Genomic DNA, 19394 nt, shown 5'->3' with positions numbered 1-19394 from the left:
AACGAGTCAGTTTATCGAGTCGATTGGCTCACGAATCAGATTGGTTCAAATAAACTAACTCGTGATTTTTCTGTGTATTTGTGGAATTCTAGCCTGTAATAAAAACTGAGCTTGTTTGAGTTCTTTGTATCTAGAGAAGATTTAACAACTTTTCTCCTCTTAAGTTACAAGAAGAATCAAGAAAATGGGTCTAAAGTCAACGCAATTTGCAGGAAAAAATATACCCCAGGTATTTTGCTTTTATGATTAGCAGGTACCATCAGCACAAATAGAGATCCTGTTTTGGCATCGGTTTTTGTGTTTCCAGTAAAGGGCTCGTTTTACAGATTTCTGCAAACACATGGGAATATCACGAGTCAGTTTGTCTGAACCAATTTTGCTGATATTAGAAGAAAATTTTTGTTCGTTTTCAGTTTCAACTGTGCTCTTTACTCCTATCAAAACATTATTAAACAAAAAATTATTAATAAGTAACGTCGACATGACTCCAAAGCCCTCTCCTAAATTCTCTATGGCAACCCGATCTATGCCAAATAGCCAGAAGACAGAAAAAGAATACATAGAGGCCATTTTGTTTGTTAATAAATGCCCCCTACTGGGAGCAGTGGATGACAAGATCACTGTGTAAAATCGGTGTTTAAAATTGTCAAACTCCCATATAGTTGGAACTACATCTAATCTCAATAGTCTCCTTAGACTAAAGAATAACTCCGGATAAGTAGTTTTCCAAGGTACGCACGCATTGGTTTAAAACATAGGTGGTCATCACAAGACTTTTTAGGTTAAAGTGTGATGCAAAGAAATGAAGAAACTGAAGATACGTAGATTCTTAACGCTCTAAAGTGACTATTAAAATTGGAAGCTACTTGCACTTAAGTGCAGAATATTGTTCTCCAAGTAAATTGACATTTAATGAAAGTTCAAAAATATTTATGCTGCTAGCAATATAAAAAGTATTCATAATCTATATGACCCCAAAACATAGTTAGTTTAAGTAGTTTATAATTTAGCTGAAATTAGTCTATTAAGATGCTCAGTCTATTGGTTCTTGTTGGAATTAAAGAGTCATGAAAGCAATATAGTCAAATCACGGGCTGATAAATGTCGTCGAGAATGTTTGTTTTAGATTTAACTGTGTCTAGATGTGTTTTTTAAATCTCTATTTTATGTCAAACCTTTTCATACTTTCAGTTCCTTTCCCTCAGATCTCTATATACCATGTCGGTTGTAGTGACATATTTTTAAGCTTTTATATCGTTCTGATCCAAACGCCTGTCTTGAGATTGTGATTTGACGTAATGTGAGGCTCCAGTGGTAGATGGGTCGAATGGGATATCGGTGGTGCTTTAGGTTATGCTTCAATTGGTCTCGGGCCTTATCAAGGATATTACAACTTTGAACTGACGATCGAATGTGCGGCCTAACCTTTATGTGAAAAATTGCTAATTTCCATAGCTTAGGTGCATTATTACTAGGATTGAAGGGGGAGAGGATTTTTTTGTCCCGGAGGCATATTTATTGAACCTTTAAGCATACTTGAACAAAATGACTACCTAAAATTTTTATCAAATATTATTATATTTATGGGGAATGAGTAGCACAGAATAGCAGGGGAATGAAAATAGCACCCTCAAATCGCTTTTACCCCAAAAAGGGCATAGAAACATTTAATTTCCAATCAAATGAGGACCCTCTAAAGTTTCTATGAGCACCCTGTTATGGGAAGTGGCCAGAAAACAAAGTCTTCTGTTTCGTTGGCGGGCCTTTTTAAGGGAAAATCAATGTTTTTAGGGATAACAAAGGTTTGTGCGCTCCTTTTTTCATATTTTTTCCTTGGAATTGGGTTCCCCTTAGTCCGAGGACTGAAGGGTATAAGTTTCGAGCCGATCGAGAAAAACAGTCCTTTTTGTTTTTATTTGGGGGGAGAGGGTGTGTGGATGTTGCAGCAAAAAAAAATTCGTACATTAGATTCCCGTCAGTAGAAGGACTTACGGCTATGAGTTTCGAGGTGGTCAGGGAAAAAAAGTTCTTCAGTCTATTTCTGGGATAAGATTGGGAAATCAAGCCGGTCCTATGAAACTTGAGTGCTATTAAGCATATCTTGGTAAAATCCTAGTTTTCGTTCTTAAACTATTGAGGCCATCAAAATGCAAACCACTTTGTGGCCTGTACCCGTCTTGGATCTATTCATGCTTGTAAAATTTTCTTTTGGTTGCTTCAAAATTATGAAGTTCATAGAAATGCTCCGAAATGTCTTGGATTTTACAAAGGAAAATAGAACTTTGAACTAATGATCAAAGGTGCGACCCTCCTAAGTTTCTTCAGCCATCTGTTCGATATGATAAAGTCGGTTAAAAAAATTACAAGGATATGCTCAGTCTTTACAAAGTTAACAGCACAGCGTTGAATGCAATAAAAATAATGTTTAAAAAATCTGTCTGCTCTCTTTTCTTCCGCTTTTGCATTTCAGAACATGATATTGTGATAATACCCCTCTACACAAACTTTTTGGTACCAGATTGTAGAAATCTTGAAAATGATCATTATTAGATTGACCATGGATACACTAATTAATATTGATTTATGCATTATTCCAACTTGATACATATCTAGTTTAAATCCTATGTGCACTGTCAAATAATAAAATTTCGTGACGAAATAAACTTTTTTTGAATACATTAATTTCGTTTGTGGTTTTCAAATCATAAAAATAAAATAAAAAGACTGTAAACACAGAATTAAAATTTCAGTTTGTCAGTTGATTTGTTGAATTTACTTTACTGGAAATTTTAGATGCGATTTTTATTATAGTAACAACTTGCTTTTTCATTAACAGTTACTTGCAACGCTTGGAAGAAACTTAAAGATGTGTCTGCTGAAGAAGGTCTGGTGGCAATTGGTTATGAAAGGAAACATGGCGAGTTTAGTCGATTACATCAAATTGCCAAACTTTACTTGTTCAGTCCCTCTTCTGGCTTGTTCAGCTGTCCTTTAGCTATGACTGATGGGGCTGCCCGTGTTCTTGAAACGATTGCTGGTCCGGAGTTCCGTGACACATATAATAGGCTCACTACGCGGAATCCTGAAATATTTTGGACATCGGGTCAGTGGATGACAGAAAGAGCTGGTACGTAACTATACTTTAGTTCAATATATATTATAGCCTAGATCTTGTTCATTAAAGCTACAATTTATGTCACAACTATATTTTGTTTTTAATATTGTGTTTGCTACTTCAGCTTAATTTCAATTGAGCCTTTAAACATCTCTTTAATGCTTCACCACCTCAGGAGCAGTGAAGAAAGAAAAAGAAACAGATCGTTGTTTCTCATGCGAAAAAGTGGTTTTCCTTGTTGCTCAAGAGGGGGGACTGTAATTCTACCAATTGGGATTTTTTCTCGTAGCGGCTCAAATGATGCAGTTCTCATGTTGACCCTACGCCATTTTGTTGGGTAACGACTATTTTTCCAAATTTGTCCGGAAATTTATGTTCGCAATGAACTTTGACTATTAATATTAAAAGAAATAATGATTACCATTCTTGAAGCAGCTTCAAATGACAATTCAGAAACGCTGTTTTAAGTTTTCGGCTGTTGTGGACTAGGATTCGTTCTTTACTATTTTGCCTCTAGGTAACCGTGATCAGTATTAGTTCTCTTGAAAAAATGAAAAAAATTAGATATCCATTTTACAATTGGTCTTTTTTGGTGATCCTCTGGGTTTTGAAAATGTTGAACACAATCTGTTTTAGCCTGTCTATGAATAGTGACGATTTTGTTGTGACAATTTTACAATTGGTCTTTTTTGGTGATCCTCTGGGTTTTGAAAATGTTGAACACAATCTGTTTTAGCCTGTTATTGTTTATGAATAGTGACGATTTTATTGTGACGATTATGATATTGTGACAATTTTATGGCCTGTTCAGGTACATCATAAGTGCAAACTATGTGACTATTCTTTTATGTAACCCATTCTAATCACTAGATTTAATGCACCTGTTTAAACCTCTCTTAAAAAAAACAATTTAATTTTGATTAAATAATCCTTTCGGGTGATGGTCTCTGATTGACGTTTAGCCATGAAAATATGTTGCTTTTCAAAGTCAATCTTCTCTTGGGGCTCATATGTTTTTCTGAAGAATAAATTTTTTCTGATAGCTTTCTTCTCTTTTTTTCAAAACATTGTTAAAGGAAGCTTTAAAACGATTGATTGTATAAATTCTACGTTTTTAGCAAGGATGTTTATCGAAAAGGGAAATTGAATAAATAGTAAAGTAGCTCTGCTCATGTCTGATTTCTGGCAGTAAAATTTTAATGGTGAATTGGTAAATGGAAATTTGTGCCTATATTGCTTTGAACATTTTATGCTTTGAACTGAAAGAGAGTTTGAATTGTAGGTGGCTCTGATGTCGGGAGTGGGAGTGATACCTATGCAGAAAAAATCATGGATGATTTGTATGCTTTGTATGGTTACAAATGGTTCACCTCTGCCACTGATAGTGATATAGCGCTTACGCTAGCTAGAGAAGTTGACTCGGATGGAAATTACACCAGCGTAAGCTCTTAGTATGATAAACACTAAAAATTGTCTATTTCTATGCACAGTAGTCAGTGGTACCAATTAGTGAGGAGGGGACTTCTGTTCTTTTCAACTTTCGAAAAAATTCTTTTTTTAGTATCCTAATCTGAAAACGCCTGTATTTTGATATTTTCTTTGAAAAAACAAGAAATGGCAAAAATGTACCCCCTAGATTTTGAAAAGATACCGCCCTCCCCGTCCCACATTTCTGTTAATTGGCACTTCTGACTGTAGCTGGACAAAAAAGTTTTTTTGATTTTTTTAATCTCCTGATAAATTTTCATTTTTTCTTTCTCGTTTAAACTAAATTCTTATTTCTTAGATACATTTAAAAAGTTAAACTACATTATTCTTTTTATTTTGATTAATTAAAAAAAACTTTTCCCATAAAATAAGTTTTTCAAAGAAAAGTAAAGAACTCTTTTAAACCAAAAATGAGCATAAATAAAATCAAATAATCTACCAAGCGAACTACCACAAATCAGCATCGATAAATAAATGAAATCCAAAACAAATAGAAATTACAGTAATAACCCAGTCAAAGTCAAAACTAGCAGAAATTAACATGAGTAGGGCTCAAAACCTATGCCTTCCCAAGGCATAGGTTTTGGTTTTCAGTGAATTTGCACTTCACTGAAAAAAATATAAATGAATGTGTATTGTCAATTTTATATACATATGCTGATATTTATTCCTTAAAATGTTAAAAACATTTGATTTATTAAAGTTGTGAAAATGAAAACATTTAGTCTTTTTCAGTAAAGTGCAAATTTATATTCTAGCCTTGGGAAGGCATAGGTTTTGAGCCTTAATCATGTTAATATCTGTTTGTTTTCTATTTGACTCGGTTATTTATTTTAATTTCTGTTTGTATTGCTTATTGTGATATCGCTTTGCGATGAAATTTGAACTTAATATCATCAACCGGTCCTTAAGCATTGCTGTTACTTCCTCTTAACAACCTGTGTGGACATAGTGTGTTTTGATTTATTTCAATACAGTTACAATATTGCCCAAAATTTTTGGTTTATTGGTGGTAGTAGCAGCACCAGTAGTTATAGTAGTAGCAGTAGGATTAGACTTAATAGTAGTAGTAGCAGCAATAATAACATTAACAGTAGTAGTAGTTGTAGGAGTAGAGGCAGTAGTATTATGATGCAAATTTTGTCTTTTGGTTAGTTCAACATCCCCCACAACGAGCGTTTCAAGTTTTAATTTCACACATGAAACTGTTACTAAGATATTGCTGATATGCCCTTTTGACAATCTGCTTATGGATAACAGGGTTTCATTCGTACAATAGAAATTTTCCAAAATATTCTCTGAAGATTTCACAGGTATAGTTGTAATAGCAGTCACAGCAGTATCATAATTACTCAACCTAATAAAATTAGCCATTGCTATGATAGTGTCGATTTGCTCTTTTGATAACATGTATATTCATATACTTCTTGAAATCTTCGTCGTAATGATCTTAACCTTTCAAGTATCCGTGGTTCGATTATTCACAATGCGGATTAACCGCGGCAATATAAATTTAAATAAAGAGCTGTAAATACAGAAATTTTAAAAAACCTATGATTTGTTTATCTTTTTTTGATTGTGTCATTCCATTTATTTCTTGTTCCCGTTGTTTTGTTTTAAACACACGTTTTAATAAGCGTAATTTTGTTTTTCTATATCTCTACAACCTTTTTTCTAATATGCGGATTATCCACGAAATTCAATTATCCGCGGCACTCACGCCGCTGAATTCTGTGGATAATCGAGAGTTAACTGTTGTGGTTGGAGCAATAGTACTAGTAGCAGTAGAACTAGAAAATGTTGTAGTAGCATTCGTAGTAGTTTGTACATATTGCCTTTTGGCCAGTTGATCTTCCCCTTTAAGTATTCTCCGAGAGTTCTAACTTAATACAAAAATCAATTCTGTTGATACGCTATTTTGACAATCTAAATGCACATAGTGTCTTTTGTTAGTTCGAATTTGCCATCAATATTCTCTCAAATTTTCTATCATAGACGTAGCCTTAATAGTACTATTATTGGTAGTTTCGGTGGTAGTAGAAGTAGTTGCAGTGTTAGTGTTGTATTAGTAGTAGTAGTAGTAGGGGCAGTATTAATTGCGATAGTAGCATATGCATATTGCCTTTTAGTCAGTTGAACATCGCTTTCATGATGCCCTGGAAGTTTCACCTTGACACGGTAAGCCGTTCCAAAAATATTGTTGATGTGCACTTTTGACACCCTTTAGACGTCCTTTTCACCATAAAAGTCCAAGCCTTTCAAGCTGTTGCAATTGAAATAGTAGTTGGAGTGTTTTGGTTGGAGTAGTAGCATAAGTAAAAGTAACAGTGGTATTAGTGTTAGTAGTAACATGCATGTATTACCTTTTTTGTCAATTGATCTTCCCTTTAAGTCTTATCCAAAAGTCTCAACTTAATACCCAAATGATATCTTGAAATACGCCCTTTTGACAATCTGCATGCGCTTATTATGTTTTGATTTAGTTCAAGCTCCCCCATTATTTTGTCAACTTTTCAACTTCATCCGTGCATCCTTAATTGTGCTAGCATCATAGACGTAGCGGTAGTAGTAGGGATAGTAGTAGCAGTAATAGGGTATAATTATTAGTAGTAACAGTAGCAGCAGCAGTATTAATTGTAGTAGTAGTTGGTACATTTTGCCTTTTGGTCAACTGAACATCCCACTCATGATGTCCTGAAGTATCTTCTTGATATGATTAGCCGTTCCCAAAATATTCCTGATACGTTTGTATTAGCAATCTGTATACACATAGTAAGTTTTGCTTTAGTTCAACTTTCCCCTCAATGTTTCCTCGGATATTTTTTCAATATCCCCAACCTTAGTAGTACTTGCTACAAAAGTAGTAGTCGTAGTGATAGTAGCAAAAGTGCTTGTGGTAGCAGTAATTTTAGTAGTAATAACGTGCAAATATTGCCTTTTTGGTCAATTGATCATCTTCCTTATCATTTCCTGAAAATTCCAAATTGATATGCTCATTAATTCCTAAGTTACACCATTTTGACAACCCAGATACACATAACATGTTATGATTTAGTTCAACACTCCCTTCAACATTCCCTGAAAGACTCATCTTAATGCCCAAGCAGAAGAAAACATGCATAACTTTACATGCATTCCATAAAACCTTGTATGCTCTCAGGGCGTAACTTAAAGCCCTTCCCCCAGGGCTCTGGAAGGTTGTGTTGACCCTGGAGGCATTGTTATATGTTCTTTGGACTATTTTAAACAAAATTACCGTTGCATAATTGCGTTTGGTGAAAAGATAGGTAGTTAGAGGGGGATGGCTAGTTGACTTCCATCATTATTGACTCTTAAAAGCGAACTAGAACTTCCAATTTCAACCAACTGAACCACCTCTATGCTCTCAGTATGCTCTCAGGGCGTAACTTAAAGCCCTTCCCCCAGGGCTCTGGAAGGTTGTGTTGACCCTGGAGGCACTGTTATATGTTCTTTGGACTATTTTAAACAAAATTACCGTTGCATAATTGCGTTTGGTGAAAAGATAGGTAGTTAGAGGGGGATGGCTAGTTGACTTCCATCATTATTGACTCTTAAAAGCGAACTAGAACTTCCAATTTCAACCAACTGAACCACCTCTAAAGTTTATACAGCCATCCTTTCCACAATAACCTTAAATGCCCCAGGGAAATAACTCACTACCTTTGCCCTCAGGCTATGGCGGTTTGTATCAACCCCAAAAGCCTTGTTACCGTATATGATCTTTGGACATTTTTGGATAAAAGAACTGTCTCAAAATTTCTATTGTTTACATTTCGTGAAAACACAACGTGTTTTTGTGTGTGTATGGCGGAAGGAGGGGGGTTAACTGTGCTCTGATCAATTTGACTCTTAAAAAGGAACTAGAATTACCAATCCAATGAGTCCCTTCCAAAGCATATGCGATCACCCTTTCTATGAGAACATAATATGCCCCCAGGGCATAACTTACAACCCTTGTCCTGAAAACTGGAGGGGAGGGGGTTGTCTTCCTAACAGGCATAATCTCCGGACCCTTCGACTACAACGAACAAAATTGTTATATCCAAATTTTGATAGGAGGTGTTTAAGGGAAATGATGAGGGTGAAGGGGATGGGAGGCTGGTTTCTCTGAAATCACCTTGACTCTTAAAAAGGCACTATAACTTAATAATTCAAATGAATTAAATGGAATAGTGGAATTTTGAATGGAATTTAAAGGGAATATTGAATTAAAATGGAATAGTTGGTGGGCATCAAGTCATGGCTGATTGTAGAAAAGGCCAAGACAGATATTCCAATTGAGTGAGAAGAAAAACCTTTTTCTCTTAAAAAGGGCACTATAAATCAAATGAGCCCCATTTGAAGTTTATACGACCAACTATTCCATAAAAACCTTATATGCCCCGAGGGTAGGACTTGTAATGCTATCCCCAGGGCACTGGGGGGTTGTGTCAAACCTAAGGGCATTGTTATATTTTCTTTGTAGCATTTTGAGCAAAATCGCTATCTCACACTTTTAATCAGATTCATTGAAGAGGGTTAGTCGGGGGGAGGAGGGGGATCTAGCTGCCCCCCATCATTTTTGACTCTTAAAAGGAATTAGAACTTCCAGTTTTCAACCAAATGAGCCTCCTCTAAAGCTTATACAACCATCCCTTCCATAAAATCCTGAAATACCCCCGGGGCATAATTTACAAATCTTACCCCTAGGCTCGGGGGTTTGCTTCAACCCCAAAAGCCTTGTTATATGACACCTGGAGTATTTTTGCTTTAAATGGCTATTTCAAAATTTCTGTTAGATGCATCTCGGGACGATACGACTTGTGTGTGTGTGGGAGGGGTTAGCTGTCCTCCGATGTTTTTCCGATGTGTTTATGCTACCACGTTTTCTATACAAAAACTTATATGCCCTTAGGGCATAACTCACAACACTTGCCCTGAAGGCTGGGGGGGTGTCATCCTCAAAGACATAATTTCTGGACCTTTCAACTACGGTTGAATAAAATGTCTATCTCAAAACTTTGATTGGAAGTGTTTGGGAAAATGATTGGGGGGAGGGGAGCAGCATTCGCTCTACAACTTTTTCGACTATTAAAAAGGGCACTAGTCCTCTCAATTTCCAGTCGAAGGAGCACTTTTTGCAGTTTCTACTACAACACTTTCTATAAAAAACCTTATATGCCCCAAGGGTATAACTTACAACCCTTGCCTTGAGGGCTACTGGGGAGGGGCTGTTGTCCTCGAAGATATAATTTCCGAACCTTTCAGCTGCGCTGAAAAAAAGGACTATCTAAAAAATTTGACCGAAAGTATTTGGGAAAATGATGGCCATGGGGAGCATTTGCCCTCTGATCTCTTTTGGCTTCTAAAAAGGGCACTAGTTCTCTCGATTTCCAATCGAATGAGCTCTTTTCGAAGTTTCTACGACAACTCCTTCGATACGAAGTGCTCTGGTCTAAAACAAGAAGAAAAAATAGTAATAAGTTATTCCAACATCGTATTTTACTTGGGCAGTATTGCACTGCCTGTAATATGCTCCGATTTTAACAATATGGTGAAGAATGCAAGTTAAAAGTGCCAGTTAAATGTTAAATATGTATTTATTTTAATTCAACAATTTAACTAGGGTTGATTATGATTGGGCAGTCGAAAAATTCAGTTATTTTGCTTAATTTGAATATCTCAGGACCCCATAGTCTCGTTTTTTTTTTTTTTTTTTTAAACAACGTTAAAAGTTTGCCAGCACTTTTTCTTCAGCATAGCATTCGAATAGTATGTGAATGAAGACCTAAAACTCATCGTGTCTCTCGTTACTTGGGCTTTGAAATAAACGTTTGGGCAAATATTATTCGTTCTAATCAACGCTATAGCGTTACCTTAGTAAAGAATAATGTATATGGTATTAATAGTTTTCTTCATGGGTCACAGTGTAAAATGGTTTTCGAATAGCTTATTCGATCTCAATTCCTGAGTCGCAATGCCCTGATTTTGAGTCAAAACTGCTTGGAGGATGACATGACACCTCTTTGGTGTCCCATCAACCAGGTGTGCAATTTTGGTGTCCAGGATATACAAACTCTGTAAAATAGAGGCCTCATAGATACATTGTAATATAAAAGAGTGAATATTTTGTACGTTATTGAAATCAGGCTAAAAGTCACCCCTTTGGCCTTTTCCCTCTCCTTTTCTTTAAATCTCGTAAGATCGAGGGTCAAAAGTGAAGCCCGCCTTCCCTTTAATTCATATTCTTTCAGTTTATTTTCAGATAAAAAGATGGGGTTATCTTGCTTTGTTGAAATCAGAGCCATACAAGAATGTTCAGTGTGTATAATTGGAAATCTGTCAATAGGAATTCTGTACGAAAGGAGATATTTATACAGAAGATCTTGTCTATATAGCTAAAACAAAGGAAATGGAGCTGGGGCTACATATTTATATTTTAGCCGTGTACTTTAAGTAGCAAAATTAGAAAAGATGCACTTTAAGCAGAAAAATTGGAAAGAAAGCTGACTGGTATTAATCTATTCTAATCAGTGTAAACTGTGTGAAACCAATGGGACTGTAGGGATCTCTTTGGCCATTTGAAAAGAAATCTTCAGTTTATTTCTCGCCAAAGATCATGGGATTTTGTTGAACTGTAATATTTTGGATTTTTTTTAAACTACGACGTTTCCATGTGAAAGACACCCCTTCCTCAATATAAACTTCTTTGTATTCCAGGAAAAGGGGTGGGTATCCCTTGTGTTAGTTTAAATTACAAAGTTGGAGTTGGAAAATTTCAATGTGTCAAAGCAGGGCCGGATCCAGGATTTTTTTCAGGGGTTGTTCCCTCCTCAACGCCTCGCCTTTTACGCAAAAGTTTTTTATTGTTTAAAAAGTAGAACTGTGATAAAGAGGCAAACTTTAGCGTAAAGAGCGAGGCGTCGAGGACGGGACAGCCCTTTCATATACGGAATAATTTCTGTTCGTTTGCAGTTTTAATGTCGCTCCTTACTTGCAGTTAAAGAAAAACTTGTTTTTTTTTAAATTTAATTTCTGAACGTTTTTGAATTAATGCATGTTTTGATTTTGGCTCACCGCACATGAATAATTAAAACGGAGTTTGCATATTAATTTTTTTTTGGCTAAATGACTTTCTCATAGTTTTGATCAGACGATTTTGATAAAAAAAGGGATGAGGGATGAGGCATAATGCCCTCCAAATTTTGGTTACTTAAAATTGAAACTAGAACTTTTTTTGTTAACGTTTTTATTAGTAATAATATACGTAAATTACGAATTAACCCACGTAACGAACTTGTATATTTGTAAATTTTTAGCGGGTATATGAAGGGGTTCGAGGGGATTCGCCCCCTCGTCAATACCTCGCTCTTTACACTAAAGCTTGAATTTTGTCCCAGTTCTTTAAGAATGACCCCTGAATCACAAAGGCCGTAGAATAAATAGTTGAAATTGCAAAAAATAATTTAGCGTAAAGGGCAAGTTATTGTGGAGGAGACGAAGCCCCGTATGTCCGTAATATTTTCTATTTGTTTCAAGTTTTAATGCTGCTCATTCCTTCCAGTTGAAAAAAGTTTTTTTTTAATTTATTTTCTCATTTCTCTTCATGGAAATTCTGTTCCCTCAAGATAATATCCTCCATGGAAAGATCCTCCCACTAAACCTCCGACCCACCCCAATGCGAAAAAAATTCCACCTGAAAACGTCTGTACACTTCGCAATAACCATTACTATACGTAAACAATGGTCAAAGTTTGTAATTTGCAGCCCCTCCCCCGGGGACTGTGGGGAATTAAGTCGTCCCTAAAGACATAGTCATAGGTTTTTCGACTATGTTGAACAAAATGGCTATCTCAAAATATTGAACGGATGACTTCGGGAAAAAAATGAGCGTTGGAGGGGCCTCGATGCACTAAGATTTTTTGGTCCCTTAAAAAGGGCACTAGAACTTTTAATTTCCGTTAGAATGAGCCCTCTCACGACATTATAGACTATTGGATCGATACGATCACTCCTGGGAAAAAAACAACAAAAAAAGCAGAAACAAACGAATAAATAAACACGCATCCGTGATCTGTCTACTGGCAAAAAATACTAAATTCCACACTTTTCTAGATAGGAGCTTGAAACTTCTCCAGTAGGGTTCTCTGATATGCTGAATCTGATGGTGGGATTTCGTTAAGATTCTATGACTTTTAGTGGGTGTTTCCCCCTATTTTCTAAAATAAGGCAAATTTTCTTAGGCTCGTAACTTTTGATGGGTAAGACTAAACTCGGTGAAACTTATATATTCAATATCAGCATTAAAATGCGATTCTTTTGATGCAACTATTGGCATCAAAATTCCGTTTTTTAGAGTCGGTTACTAATGAGCCGGGTCGCTCCTTACTACAGTTTGTTACCACGAACTGTTTGATATTTCGGTGAATATTTATAATGGCTAGTCCTGTCAGTTTAGAGCTTTTCATTAGTGTTTCCTCTTCTATTCATCCTAAAATTCTCGAATTAAGACCAAAATCGTCAGAAAAAATACGAACTCTAATAAAGATGCATGTAGGTATTTGCTTCAAACTAAGTATGTGAGTCGAAATACTCCTTAAAAAATAAATAATTATGTGTTTATCGTTTTTGAAGTTGATCGGTATAGATTGTTGATTTAAATACTCAGGGTTCCAAGCTGTGGTAGATTACTAATTAATTTTTCTTTTAATCTTGAGATTTTCAGATATTCATTTCAAACGTTTTAATCTCGATACGTCTGTTGAGCACAAAATAAGAATTTAAAATTTGAATCAGATTTAGCATTAAGTAAGAGAATTGTCCTGTAAAACATTTGATTTATAAACAGCTTATCATGGAAATATGATTAGATGGCGTGTATCAAAATAAGTATGAAAATTCTCAGCCGTATAGACAATTTTATGAACAAATATATGCAACTCCTATCAAAAACATAACTATATTTTGTGACTGGTTGGTATTTAGAAGGTGAGAAATTCTGAAGTAATATTGTTGTTGCATTCCGTTTCCGTGGTTAACTGAAGTTGTGAATTTCCACTTTTTATCAACGTTTTATTTGTAAATGTTAAAAAAAATCGATGCCATTCCTCTGATTCAAACTAAGAATTCGGAGAGCCATCTATACCAGCTAGATAAAAAAAAATAAACACATAATTATTTGCCTTCTTTTATAAACAATTTTTCGAAAATTTATTTTTCTTAAATGATTACTCCGACCTTGGAAGGAGAATTTCGCCTCGTATACTTAGTTTTATGTATATACTTATACGAACTTTTATTGAAGTTCTGAAGAGTTGGGCTTTTATTTTAATGTTAGGATGAACAGAGGAGGTGATATGTCATAATGCAGAGCTTTAATTAGATGAAAATAGACAATAAAGCACCATCATTTCCTCACCAAAATCCAAAACTTAAATTCATCATTTTTGCACTTCTCATACATTTACTTTTTGTTATACAAATCCCCTAAAAAACAACCCGCTTCGCTAAAAAAAACGAACCCAAAAAGCCAAACAAACAACCCAAAAAAGTAGTAATATCAATTTCTTCGCCTCAGTGCCATAGCAAGACTCGAAAACAAATTTTTGACAGTAAAAAGAAGTAAATATTTTGCTTTTCAGCCCCGTTGTGAGAGCATAATCCTGAAATATCGTTTCGACAGCCTAAAGAAGTTAGGATTGTAAATTTCCCCTCCTTGTTATTATAAAATGAAGATTTTTGCCTCCGAGTTGGCTTTTGTAATAATACGGATAGATTCCCTTTATAAACCCGAATTTAATTGGACAATTTTTGGCGGTATGCGACATTGGTAAAATCTAACAGGGACCGCACAAAGTGACTAAAACCTTGTTTCAAACTTGTTTGCAAATAGAAACAGTCTTAATAATTAAAAAGTTTTTAAAAACTCAACTTTTAAAAACCAATTAAAAAAAAAATAATTCATCCCAAACCAGAGCAAGCGGTCCCAACTACAAATCCACCACCACATCACGAGGGGGGGGCACCCCCGCGCTCCCCTCACTGTGTCAAAGTAAAAGTCTGATAACTATCAAAGATTTCACCAACAAATAATTTTGTTGCTCTAGTTTGGGGATTTGCCGTTTGTGTGCGGATTCAAATGCCATTTGTGTCAAAGTAAAAGCCTGATAACTATCAAAGATTTGATAGCAAATATTCAGTGTTATAGCAAATATTCACAATTCAGTGTTATACTCCAGTCACATGTCTTATGTGCGTGATGCTAACTCGACTAATTTGACATCAAGCATGTTATGGCTCAGTGGCAAGTAAAAAGGACTTTTAGGAAGGAAGGAAGTTCTTGGATGCCAAGCTCTTAAAGAATGCTTGTTTCTATTTTAGACCATCAGTATTTCTATATGTCTTTTAGCAAACCCGCTATAAATAGTAGAGTATGCTTATTTGACAACATCAACAGAAAACTTCTCAAATCCCCTACTGAATTAAATGGTGTTTTAACATGTATCCTTAGATGTAAAGACATCTTACTACAGTTAAATTTTATTTGCTGACAGAACCCATATGAGACCTTTCGTTTTTTTCGTTGACAAAGGCTTTAAGACGTGAACCGAAATATTCGGAATTTTTATATTTTATGTTTTTTTTCTGTTTTTGTCTACTGTCTTGTTTTAAAGTATTACACCCGTTGTTCTGTATTTTTATTTGTATAATTTTGTGAATGGAAAGGGATTTCGGTCTGAGAAATTATTAACTTCTAAATGCCAGAGAGCAATCATCTAAAGGCCAGAAAGGCTTACGTTTTATTCAAAATAATTTTATTTTTAGATAAAGACAGGGTTCAAAAACACTTGGATCATATTAGTTCGTCCGAAAAAGGATCGAAAAGTTTTCTTCAAAGATTGAAACTTGTATCCGTAAGCCATTGTGGTCAACGGAATGATTACGTACTGAAAAAACTAGAAATTCTTTTTGTCTGAGTGTGAGCTAGTGAGGTATGGGTAATGGTGCAGTTACCTGGGTGGCTTACACCAGTATCCAACTTTAGAATAGGTATATACCGCTATTCAGTAGCCACTGTGCAATTTAAACTAACCTCTCGTAACTTCCCGGACACGTCGGGACTTGAAAACCAAATATTAAGGTATTCTTGTCTCTGAGAGTTTGGCTATCAAGCCCGGTAGAACCAGTGAACCAATCAACTCTGAAATATTTCCCTACCTCAGGTTGAGCAAAATAACTCTCGTAATATCAAGACGAACTCACATCTAAGTGACAAGGCTACAGTAGATTAAGCAAAACCTGCAAAAACCAGCTCCAAGAAAACTACTCTTCTTTCTCTGAGATCTAGAGGACATGGTAAATAAGTCAAGGGTGAAATGAATGGGATCTTTATCTCCCACTTCACCAACTTTAAAAACACTTAACTTATTTTTATCGAAAGAACGTGCAGTAGTATGACTCACTGTTACGTGAAACAAGAATTTTATTGTGATCAAGACATTTTAAAGAACAACATAAAAGTTAATTTATTTAAAAAAAGGCAAAGGTTTTTGTCTGAGATTTGAATGGTTATCGGCATGTCACCCCCCAGGGCCCAAAACTTTTTTTGGAGCTCTTAACACTTGTAATACTTGCCCAGTTTCTTAGCTTGGAATCTTTTTGATTATCCCAAACCGAAAAATTAAAAGAGTTATGATGCAGAAAATAGGGCTCTAATTTCGTCTCTTCAATTCACTTGAAAATTATATTCATGATTTTCTTGGCCATTTGGACTCCTGTGCAGAAAAAAATTCTAACTAGTTTTGATTGCACTAGCTTAGGATGCCCCAAAATTTGTTCGTATCTGATAGGTTTGTAACTTACAAGGGATGTGGACAGGGCCAGCACAGAACCAGCCACAGGACAGGGCCAGGACAGGGTCAGCTGAATGAAAATCAAAGATTCCGAAGATGGGGTGTGTCTATATGTGACAAAGGGGGCCAAAAAAAATTTTCTCACAGATTGGCTTAGGCTTACAGGGCGTGTAGATGAATACAAGATAACTTCCGAAGACACTAAATGCAATGCAAGCTATTTGGAAAAAAATATTCCATCAGTTCATGACACCCAAAATAGGCCCAACTTAGTTTGTCCCCAATCACTCGCAACCTACTGGGCATGTGTTCTGGACTGTACAATCCTATGAGGGAAAAAGGGAAAAGAATTGGGTTAAATTGAGTTTTGAAATCCTAACAACAACCATTATTTTCTCTGATTGGCACGGCGTGATATATTCAAAGGTAACTGGACTAAGGGAACGTTACGAGTATATATATTCTGGAAGAAGATGCGATCTTATTGCTTTTTGGCGCGAAAATATATTCCTTTTGTTAACGCTAAACTTATATTTCTATTTAACGTTAAATATATATTCCTTTTGTTAATGTTAACGCTTAAAATTTTTAAGCCACTAAGACACCTCTGTTAAAATCTCAAGACCAAGAGATCCTTGATTAAGACCAAAAAATTAAGGAAAAAATCTGGTTGTATTCACTCGTAATTTCCATTTGTTCATTCTTTTAATTCTTTTGTTCATTCGGAACTCTTTGGACATATTTAAACGGTTAAACATTACATCAGAAAGCACAAAGTTTCATAGGCAGCGCAGTATCACCGCCTACCAAAAAAGCCACAAGCCCTCAATGTATTGTTTTTGTCCTTCCGGCCCCTTATTATAAGTGCGGTGGTACAATCTTCAAAGGGGGCCTATTCGATTAGAAATTAAAGGTTCTAGTGCTCTTTTATCAGTCGAAAGGTAATAGAAGGCAACCAGCTCCCATCCGTGTCCTTTTTGCTACCTGGCCTTCTTAACTGCCAAAAAGACCTGATCATAATTTTGATATAGTCATTTTGTTTGGAATAGTTGAAAGGGGATGATCGTCTTATCTTCTCCAGGGATAGTATGACTCCCTCAGCCTCTGGGGCAATGACGGCTAATAATACAACTTTTGAAAAGTAGGTTTTTAATGGAGAAGGGGAGCTTGTTTAATATTGAATGTGTATTCGGTTCATTTTGGAACATATAGACTTTCAGCAATCAAGTGTTAGAGCTAGGTTTCCAATGAGATTTCAAATCCCTTCTGTAGCAAATACGTCTAAACTAACACTAAATTTGAAAGCCAATTATCGCTTTCATTGAAAGGAAAAAAATATATATTGTTTCAATAGAAACAAATCCTTTTATTTGACAATGAAACAATAAACAGATTCCGGGATATTTATAGTGTACAGTGGCCGTCTTCAGCAGATACCTAAAATCACTGTCATTTAAAAGGATTTGTCCCTATTGACCTATTATTTGTATGCGTGTATATATTGTTTATCATTGATGGCGGGGTTATCCTGTATTTTAGTGTTTTGGTAGTGTACTATTGTGAATTTGCCGCGCGGGTGTACCCTCCTTTGTCCCACTCTTGTCTAAAGCTACCATGTTTTGAGGTTGTGTTTATTCCTTTTTTGTTACATTTAGTTTTTTATTGTTATTGTTGTTGATGAGCTCCCTATTGTCTCCATTTAAATATTTGATCATGTTTGTTTCGGGTCTATTAAAAATCTTGAATCCCCAAGCCATTGCCAGGGTATTGCAGATAAGCTACTTTGGTGACCTGAATGCACATTTTATGTACCTCTCCCTCTCTTCATCTCAAAAGTTTCGAGCTGACCAATAAAAAAGTGGGCTCTTCGGCTTCTATCTTGGGAGAGGGGGTGTGGGGGTTTCGCTGAGAAATTTTCTCGTACATTAGGTTCCCCTTGGTCCATGGACTTGTGGCTGTGAGTTTCAAGGTGATCAGTGAAAAAAAAAGTTCTTCAGTCTATTTCTGGGATAAGATTGGGAAATCAAGCTGGCCATGTAAAACCTGAGTGATGTTAAACATATCTGGGTAAAATCCTAGTTTTCATTCTTAAAGTACCGAGACCATCAAAACGAAAACCACTTTGCGGCCAGGACCCATCTTGGGTCCATTCATGCTTGAAAGATTTTGTTTTGGTTTCTGAAAAATTATGAAGTTCATAGGCAGTACAACACTTTCATGATTGTTGCCATGTCAAACCGTCAAAAAAATAAGCAAGATGCTTATTTTAGAATGTTTTTTGCGAAATTCAAACGTTAACAATCTGGTGGTTCCCTGAGACAACTACACCTTCAAGGTAAAATCAAATCTTCTTAAATTGTTTTGTATCATAATTTTTCAGCTGATTTGTAGTTAATTTTTTACCCACGCTTTTTCTTTTTATCTTTAACACCTTTTATCACCAAAAGCATTGGGGTTACCTTCTACCACATTGGGGTTAAAATAGAATTCCTGATTTTTCAAAACTTTTTAAGATGTGTGTGGAGCTGTGTAGTTTCTACTTAAAAAAAAAATCGTATTTCATTATTAATGTCCTTGGCACTTTAACATCTAAATAAAAATAATAATCTATACAGCCTTACGTGGTAAATATTTAAGGACTTGGTGTCAAAGAAATAAACTACAGACAGCCTGAATAGGAGCAATGAGGCTGAATAGGAGTATTTTATGTAGAATCTTAATAGCTAGAATGATACTACGTGTAAAATTTCCCTTATTCAGATACTTGGTTCTTCTACTTGCCTAGTCCTGATAGAAAGAGTGGTCAAGAAATTAAGGGCACCGTATGGACAAATTTTGCCCTATAAAGGATGATAAATCGACAGAATCTCTGGAATTTTAACTGCAGTTTTAATTTCCAACTTATTATTGTTCTTTACGGTACTACTCCTTTTTTTTTG

The 19394-nt window shown here is 35.6% G+C and overlaps 1 protein-coding gene across 1 annotated transcript in view; it reads left to right on the top strand.

Annotated features, from left to right (window-relative positions):
- The window catches only part of LOC136026039 (acyl-CoA dehydrogenase family member 11-like), a 68111-nt gene that overhangs the window by 6764 nt on the left and 41953 nt on the right, over nt 1-19394 (top strand). Inside the window, exons 3-4 of the mRNA XM_065702199.1 lie at nt 2837-3127; nt 4398-4555. Of these exons, the coding sequence (XP_065558271.1) occupies nt 2837-3127; nt 4398-4555 (449 nt within the window). The remainder of the gene's footprint in view (nt 1-2836; nt 3128-4397; nt 4556-19394) is intronic.

The sequence above is a fragment of the Artemia franciscana genome, chromosome 4, assembly GCF_032884065.1.
Source record: "Artemia franciscana chromosome 4, ASM3288406v1, whole genome shotgun sequence".
Classification (NCBI taxonomy): Eukaryota; Metazoa; Arthropoda; class Branchiopoda; order Anostraca; family Artemiidae; genus Artemia; species Artemia franciscana.
The sequence above is the reverse complement of the archived record's forward strand: the minus strand, read 5'-3'. Positions and strand labels throughout refer to the sequence as shown.